Source organism: Quercus suber, unplaced genomic scaffold, assembly GCF_002906115.3.
Source record: "Quercus suber isolate HL8 unplaced genomic scaffold, Cork oak 2.0 scaffold_840, whole genome shotgun sequence".
Taxonomy (NCBI): Eukaryota; Viridiplantae; Streptophyta; class Magnoliopsida; order Fagales; family Fagaceae; genus Quercus; species Quercus suber.
In genome coordinates this window covers 208,568-217,454 of record NW_027070270.1, presented here as the reverse complement: position 1 = coordinate 217,454, position 8,887 = coordinate 208,568, and the positions used below count along the sequence as shown (strand labels likewise).

The following is an 8,887-nucleotide window of genomic DNA, read 5'->3' as shown; positions in this document are numbered from 1 at the left end:
TGGAAATTCTGCAGAAATACATAAAATCCTAAGTCTTTAGAATCTAACAAACTCCCCCTTTGGCAATCCGTGACAAAACACAAATTAAAAACTCAAAATTTACAAATAAAAGCCCTTTACAAAAAAAAATGCCCATTATAACAAATCCAATCCTAACTACTATCTATCAGTTGCAAGTATAGACAGCAGTTTAATTGAATCAACCTGCATATTTCCTGAAACACTAAACAAAACGCATAAATGCATATGTGACAGAAAAACAGTAAATCAACAAATATGTAAACTAACTCTCCCCATAAGTTAGATACATCAAAAACAACATTAACTCCCCCTAAACATAACATTCTTGTATTTTCCACACATATTCCCACATTTCAAATAAATCTCCCCCTTTTTGTCACGTATTGACAAAGACAGCTCATACAAAGAGTAAACAGTCAACATACGCAATAAAGGATAAGAGAATCAAGGGAACTTAAAACAATACAACTCTATAGAAAATAGAGACAACTCTCCCTATGAACAACAAAGGGTAAAAACAAGCTTCTCCCCCTATAAAAATAAGAAACACAAAACAAGTGTTGGGAAAAACAGTTTTGGGGAAACATAAGGGAAAAAAACAAAAACCAACGAACAATGATCGCAAAGAAGCACAAGGACCATATCAAAAAGACTCAATTGAATCGAGCCTTTTGCATCCAAAACTGTTAGGTTCTAAAGATTTAGGATTTGATGTATTTAGAACTCTAACGTGTAATATTAGCAAACCATGATCAAAACAATATGTTTAGTCTTGTTTAGGCTCACTCAAAGCTGTGTAATTCATGTAAAGTTAGAATCGAGAGGCTACAGATGTATTAGTGCATTTCAGCATGGCTCAATCGATCGAAGAATAAACTCGATCGATCGAAAGTCGGCCAGAATGCTTTTCTGCAGAATTTCCAACTCAGCCCAAGCCCATTAAGGATTAGGGTTTCAGATCTATTTCTCCCACCATATAAAGGAAACCCTAAGCCACGTTTTTAAGACTTTTAAGAGAGAGAAGAGAGTGCCTCTTTTGGATCTAAGGTTTTGTACCCAAACTTCTCTAAGGTCTTTGTTGCTCATATTTGCTGTTTTGTGTAAATCTCTTGTGAGATCTAGAGGAGTTTTCCTTTACACAAAGTTTAGGATTTTCAATGAGAAGATATTATCAACACCTTGATTATCAACTCAGTTGCTGCCATTGGAGTTTAAAGAATAACAAGCTTGAGTGCTTGTTCTTGGTAGAGAATCCAAGAAAGAAGGAGTCCGTGGATTCGGAGTTTGCACATGGTCGTGTCAGTAAGTTCTACCAGTGGGTAGCATTAGGAAGTCAAACGGGGAGCTTGTAAGTCCTTTTGTATGAACTTCGATTCTTTCGCATGGTAGATTCAAGTTTACCTTAAGGATAGCTAGGTCAAATCCTTCCCAGGTTTTTACCATGTGATTTTCTGGGTCATCATATCATTGTGTTATTTACTTTTCTGCTGCTTTATATTCTTAATATAATTGTATGTTTGTGATAACCTAGAATTGCATAAATTGACTAAGTTAATCACTTGGCTAATTAACTAGGTTAATCTGGTTGGTTTAAGGGGTCTAAAATCGTACAAGTGGTATCAGAGTGGGTAGCTCTTCTGTTTTAGATCTTTTGATCTAAGAGCTGATTCTTGACCCCTGTTGTTATGGATAATTTGAAGTGTCTTTTTGCTCATGTTTGTGATGATTTGAATGAAAAAGACACTGTTGTTTCTGTTGATTTTATTGATGTCTGTGAAACTCTTCGTAAGGAATTGTCTAAATCTTTGAAAATTTCTAAGAAATTCAAGAAAGAGTTAAAATTGGCTAATCTTGAAAAAGATGAATTAATTGTTAGATTAGATGAATCTAATAAAAAGAATGAATTTTTGAGAAATCAAATTTCCTCTCAAGATGAAAAGATGAAAAGTTTGGAACAAGAGTTAGTTGAATCTAAAGCTAAAATTGAAAATTTGACTAGTACTAAGCCTGCTATTGATAACAGAAGTGTTTCTGTTTTCTTAAGTCTAAAACTGAGGAAGTTTATATCCCTCATTTCAAGAAGAATAATAAAAAAAAGGCTTATTTTGCTAGGTTAGACAAAGGTAAAGTTCTGATGTAGACGCTAAAGTTTCTAAACCTAAGTCTAAACCTACTGTTAGAAAGTATAATAAATTTTTTTTTGTGCCTACCTATCACCTTTGTGGTGTTGTTGGTCATATTAAACCAAATTGTTCTTTGTTGAGGTAAAAACCGAAATCTGAGACTAGATTTGTTGTTAGGAATACTGATATTCCTAAATTTGTTTTTGTTTGCCACTTTTGTGGTGTCCATGGTCACATTCGTCCTAATTGTCATAAATTGAAATTTAAATATTCTGTATTTCAACCTAGGATATGTGATGATATTTCTCCTTGCATAAGTCCAAACAAATTGTTTCATATTCTTTTGAAAAATTTAAGCTTGTTGGCTTGTGAAAGGAATTTGTAGGATTTTAGTCTTTCTCAGAAAATTGGTGTAATCCCTCAAATACACTCTGTTTCACATGGATTTTCACCTACAAAGCCGAAGACTCATGCTAGATGAGTGAGAAAAGATTCTCCAAGGTGAGTGTTGCTAACTTGTCCTTGATTTAATTCTTTCAATTTATTGTGGACATGTTTTGTTTCTGTTTTGGTTGTTTTTGAAAATTTTCAAAAAGAAAAAAATATTTTTTTTATGTCTAGTTTTCTTTTTGAGGATTACTTGAATTATGACATCTCTCTCTTGATTTAGAACATACTTGACATTGTGGAGAAACTTCAATAGTATGTGTTATATAAGTGCTAAGCTATTTGTGATTTTGTGTGAGTATGTACTAGTTTGTACATGTACTCATGAGTTAATTAAGAAATTAATATTTCTTATTTATGTACTCTCTATAGCTTAGTTAAGTACTATCATGCATTGCATTTGCATTGTTCATTTAGCATAATGTTTGCTTTTTTGTTTTTGGTCATATAGTTTTTAAAACCAAAAAGATTTTTGTATTTTGTATTTCACATCTTGAATTTATAATCAAGGATTAGCCATATTATCTTTACATAACAAGTTTATATACCTTGTTTAGCTTTGATGAGCTTATTTATTGCACTTAACTAGTTGAAACTTTGTAGTGCATGTTATGTGGGAAAGATGATTATGACGTTTATCACTTTGTCTTAATCTTGAAGTCACATGTTATTTGATTGTCGGACTTGAGCCTTTTAAGAAAGGCATAAATAACTATTTCACTACTATTCATTAGCCAATCATGAACACCTTAATGCATATCGTAAGATTCTGTGCTCGAGAAAGTGTAGCACATGCACAAAAAGAACATAAGGTATAGCCTCGGTTTAATTGCTTATTGGTTAAAATTGGTGTATACTATTAGGCTTGATGACAAATTACATAATTAAAATTGGTGTGTACAATATGAGGCAAATTCAAGAAATTTACATGATTGCAAGTTTATGATCTAGGAGATGTATGAGTTATATGATGTAACTCTTTAGGTGATAGTCTCTTTCAAATTCTATGTGATGAATTTTGTAGACTTTGTGTTTCATTTCTATTCACAAATCACCTCACATGTATCTCAAGCTTTTGCTAGTTGCACATACTACACAAGTTACTCTTTGCTAAACTTGGTACATTATATTGTGTACGATTTTGTTGTGGCCATCCAAGATTAAAAGTTCTTTGATCTTAATGTAAAATGTGTTTAAAGTTTGAGAAATTGAAAATTATAGAGCTTGAATATACCCGAGTTGGAGATTTTGTTCAAATTAGGTTTAATTGATGAAATTGGCTTATTGTTTTGATGTAATTGATCATTCTTATCTATTCTCTCTCATGTGTAATGATCAATTCGTCAATTTATTTCAAAACATTCAAGCGGTTTTCAAATTTTTTGGGTTTTTATTAGAAACTCTATGCTCAAGCCAATTTTGTGAATTTGAACTTATATTAAACTTAGTTTCACTGCATTAAAGCATGCATCATGACATATTTTTTCATGCATCATTTATGTTTAGGATTCACATGCATTGCATTGTTTTCTGTATCCATCTTGTAGTTTTGTAACCATATCTCTCATTATTTTCACACATAACATGCATACACTTTGCTACATTGGGTACTCAACTTGATCAAAAAATTGATTGATTAATTTTTGAGCTATGTACTGTCTAGTATATGTTTTTTTTTATGTGTGAACTGTAGAAATATTTTTCTTAAGAGATATGATGGATAATCAATGTGCAAATATTTTCTCTACTTATGCAATTGTTTATGGGTCATATAGTACTATGTTTGCATTTTATTGAAAGAGAGAATATTTTTTCTTCATGTGTATCATCAACTTAGTTTTTTAAAACTTGGTTTGTGTTCCCCCCCCCCCCCCNTAAAAAAAAAAAAAAAAAAAAAAACCAAAACCAAAACCAAAACAAAAAAAAAAAAAACAAAAACCAACGAACAATGATCGCAAAGAAGCACAAGGACCATATCAAAAAGACTCAATTGAATCGAGCCTTTTGCATCCAAAACTGTTAGGTTCTAAAGATTTAGGATTTGATGTATTTAGAACTCTAACGTGTAATATTAGCAAACCATGATCAAAACAATATGTTTAGTCTTGTTTAGGCTCACTCAAAGCTGTGTAATTCATGTAAAGTTAGAATCGAGAGGCTACAGATGTATTAGTGCATTTCAGCATGGCTCAATCGATCGAAGAATAAACTCGATCGATCGAAAGTCGGCCAGAATGCTTTTCTGCAGAATTTCCAACTCAGCCCAAGCCCATTAGGATTAGGTTTCAGATCTATTCTCCCACCATATAAAGGAAACCCTAAGCCACGTTTTTAAGACTTTTAAGAGAGAGAAGAGAGTGCCTCTTTTGGATCTAAGGTTTTGTACCCAAACTTCTCTAAGGTCTTTGTTGCTCATATTTGCTGTTTTGTGTAAATCTCTTGTGAGATCTAGAGGAGTTTTCCTTTACACAAAGTTTAGGATTTTCAAGAGAAGATATTATCAACACCTTGATTATCAACTCAGTTGCTGCCATTGGAGTTTAAAGAATAACAAGCTTGGTGCTTGTTCTTGGTGAGAATCCAAGAAAGAAGGAGTCCGTGGATTCGGAGTTTGCACATGGTTCGTCACTAGTACGTTTTTTTTTTTTTTTTTTTTTTTAAATTTTTTTTAAAAGGAAGCAAATTGAGTTTTGTATTTATTTTCTTAGTTTTGAAAACAAGGTTGGTCAATTTATTTTCACATAATATGTTTTTGTATCTTGTTTAGCCTAGATGAGCTTATTTATTGCACTTTACTAGTTAAAACTTTGTAGTGCATGTTGTGTGTGAAATATATTTATGGTTTTTGATCACTTTGTCTTGATCTTGAAGTCACACGTCTTTGACTGTCAGACTTGAACCTTTTGAGAAAGGCATAAATAACCATCTCACCACTGTTCACTAGCCAATCATGAACATCTTAGTGCATATCGTAAGATTTTGTACTCGAGAAAGTGTAGTACATGCATAAAAAGAACATGAGGTGTAGTCTCGGTATAAATGCTTAAAATTGGTGTGTATATTATTGGACTTAATGTTAAATCAAATAATTAAAATTGATGTGTACATTATCCTAACTATTTTAATAAGTTTTTGAACAACTAAAATTGGTATGTACAATATGAGGCAAATTCAAGAAACTTACATGATTGCAAGCTTATGTTCTAGGAGATGTGGGAGTTATATGATGTAACTCTTTAGGTGATAGTATCTTTTAAATTCTATGTGATGAATTTTGCAGAATTTGTGTTTGATTTCTATTCACATATCACCTCACATATATCTCAAGTTTTTGCTAGTTGCACACATTACACAAGTTACTCTTTGCTAAACTTTGTATATGTTATTGTGTGTGTTTTTGGTTTGACCAGCCTAGTTTGAAAATATTTTGAATTTTATGCAAAACAGATTTGTTGCTTGAGAATTTAAAGGGAGAATGTTTAAAAATCTAATTTTTGGGAAAACTGGGTTTAAATCTTGTGTTTTCGAAAAGCATTTCATCTCATATTTATGCATTTTATACATAAAAGTCAATTCTTTGAGGAGAGTCTGCATCAAAATAAATTGTCTTTCAAAAATTCATTTTTCTTTTTTTACAATTTCAATCGATCGAACCTATTCTTCGATCAATCAAAATTGTGATTGAAACTTTAAGTGAGCCTCTGTCTATGTCGATCAATCGAAACTGATTTTCGATCAATCGAAAATCGTGAATCAGGTTTTTAAAAATCAGATCTTGACTTTTCAACTTACCTTTTTCAAAAGTTTTCAAGTTTTTTTTTTCTCCCTCTCTCCGATTCGGACTAGGCTCCACGTCAATTTTTTGTCATTTTCTTCTGAATTTTTTGCAAGGTTTTCCTCTCCCAACACCGGTAAGTCCATTTTACCCTTCCTTTTGCATTTTATTTCATGTTTTCATGCATAAATTCATGCATTTGTTTGAGATTTTTGGACCTTTTAAAAAATTGGGGTTTTTGATGATTCAAGCAATATTTTCTGAAATTGATCTATGGGTTTTTGTTCTAGAATGTTATAAACTTGATCTCGATGGTTTAATTTGATCAATTTTGTGATTTGTGAGAAATTGAAAATTCTAGGGCTTGTAATTAATCCGAGTTGGGGATTTTGTTCATATTGGGTTTAATTGATGAAATTGGCTTGTTGGATTGATGTATTTGATCATTCTAAACTGTATTCTATATTGTGTGATGATTAATTCGTCAAATTTTTTTAAAAACAAACAAGAGGTTTTCAAATTTTGGGATTTTTTTAGAAATTCTATGCTCAAGCCAATTTTGTGAACTTGAACTTATATTGAACTTGGTTTCACTGCATTAGAGCATGCATCATGACATTTAACTGTTCATGCATCATATAGATTTTTGTTATATTTTTTTGTGCTAACTTGCAGTCTGCCCTTGGTTTTTCTTTTTGTTCTTTTTGGTTCTGCTTTGTGTCTTTGTCCTTATTTTTAGCACCATGCCTAGGAAGACTAGAGCCCATAGGACTCCCTCCACTTCTTCTAAGTCTCTCTCTAGGAGTGAGCAGTTTAAGAATGACAAAAGCAAAGAGACCTATGATAAGTTGAACAGTAAGAGGAAAATTTGGGTTGAGTGTTCTATTGTGCTAGATGAGATAGATCCTGCCATTAGGGCAAATTTTGAGAGTAGAGGTTGGTTGTCTTTGTTGGAGATAGATCATCCACCCCCGACCGCTCTGATTAGAAAGTACTATTCGAATCTCTCTTGCTATATCCATGATTCCAACACCCTTGTTCGGAGTTGGATACGAGGTGTTGAGTTCACCATTACCCCTATGGTAGTGGCTAATGCTCTTAGGGTTCCGGTCATTAGGCAGTCTGTCTATCCTTATGAGGAGTCTCCACCCTTAGATGACGTCATGTCATACATCACTAGGTCTTCTATCCAGTGTAGGTAATATGCAAACGGTGAAGACTTGTGAGATTTGTTCAGTAGTAGGACATCCAACCGATATTTGCCCAACTCTTCAAGAGGAGCCCATTGAGCAAGTGAATGTGGTAGGTGGTTTTCCTGGACAACAGCAAAGGAAGTACGATCCCTATTCAAGCACATATAACCTGGGATGGAGGGATCACCCCAATCTTAGCTATGGGAATCCAAAAGTAAATCAGCTCGCGACTCAAAATCGCCCAATTTGCCAACAATATAAGCAGCCATACCCCCCGAGACAACAACAGGGCCAAACTTCTAATTCTGGTATGTCTTTAGAAGATATTGTTAAGTCTCTTGGCATTAATACTTTGCAATTTCAACAGGAGACGAAACAATTTCAACAAGAGGCGAGGGCCAATATTCAAAGTTTGGAAAATCAGATGGGCCAAATGACAACTGCAATTAGTCAGCTAGAGGTGTAAAGTTTGGAGAAATTACCCTCTCAAACGGTAGTAAATCCAAGAGAAAGTGCAAGTGCAATCATTTTGAGAAGTGGTAAAGAGATTGAGATTCCAGTAAAGGCAGCCTCTGCATTATTGAAGCAAGAAAATGAGCAAAACATCGTTGCAGACAAGAATGTTCCCAATAACGATGAGGTACCTAAGCGTAAGTTTCCACCTCTTTCTAATTATAAACCAGTACCTCCGTTTCCTCAGGCTTTAGTAGAATCAAGAAAATATGAGCAAAGTAAAGATTTATATGAGACTTTTCGTAGATATGAGGTAAATATTCCACTTTTAGATGCCATTAAACAAGTACCTCGTTATGTTAAATTCCTAAAAGAACTGTGTACAATAAAGAGGAAACAGAAACTTAAAGGATGTGAGAAGGTGAGAGTAGGGGATGTTAGGATTAGTGCCCTTAAATCCTATTGTATGATGCTATGTATGATATTAAGTTTGACATTGTGTATGACATTATGTATGACTTAATATTGTGTTTAATGAATTTGTTTTATTATTATCTGAAATAATGGTAACATGAATATTAAGACATTATCATTTGGTCCATGAGATGCATAGTATGTGATTTATGTGAAAAGTCATAGAAGATATAAATCACAAGTTCTTTGTAAATTCAGAATTATAGTTTGTAGTCGGTGATGAAATTGGGCTTTTCATCTGCGAAGACTATAACATATCAATCATGATGATTTGTCTTGATCATGGAAGTGGTGACTTCTGGTTAATGTGTTAATATGTTTTAAGAGTTAAGACATATTGAACTGGACCGCTGTGAGATTTATTATTCTCCTAAAGACTGTCAAATGAATAATAAATCTTA

General features: G+C 33.1%; 1 protein-coding gene across 1 annotated transcript in view; it reads left to right on the top strand.

Moving 5' to 3' along the window:
- The first annotated feature begins 7,569 nt into the window (after nt 1-7,569).
- Nucleotides 7,570-8,887, top strand: part of LOC136065058 (uncharacterized) — a 3,121-nt gene continuing 1,803 nt past the window's right edge. The window contains exons 1-3 of the mRNA XM_065767726.1: nt 7,570-7,867; nt 7,927-8,008; nt 8,097-8,476. Coding sequence (XP_065623798.1) covers nt 7,570-7,867; nt 7,927-8,008; nt 8,097-8,476 — 760 coding nt within the window. The remainder of the gene's footprint in view (nt 7,868-7,926; nt 8,009-8,096; nt 8,477-8,887) is intronic.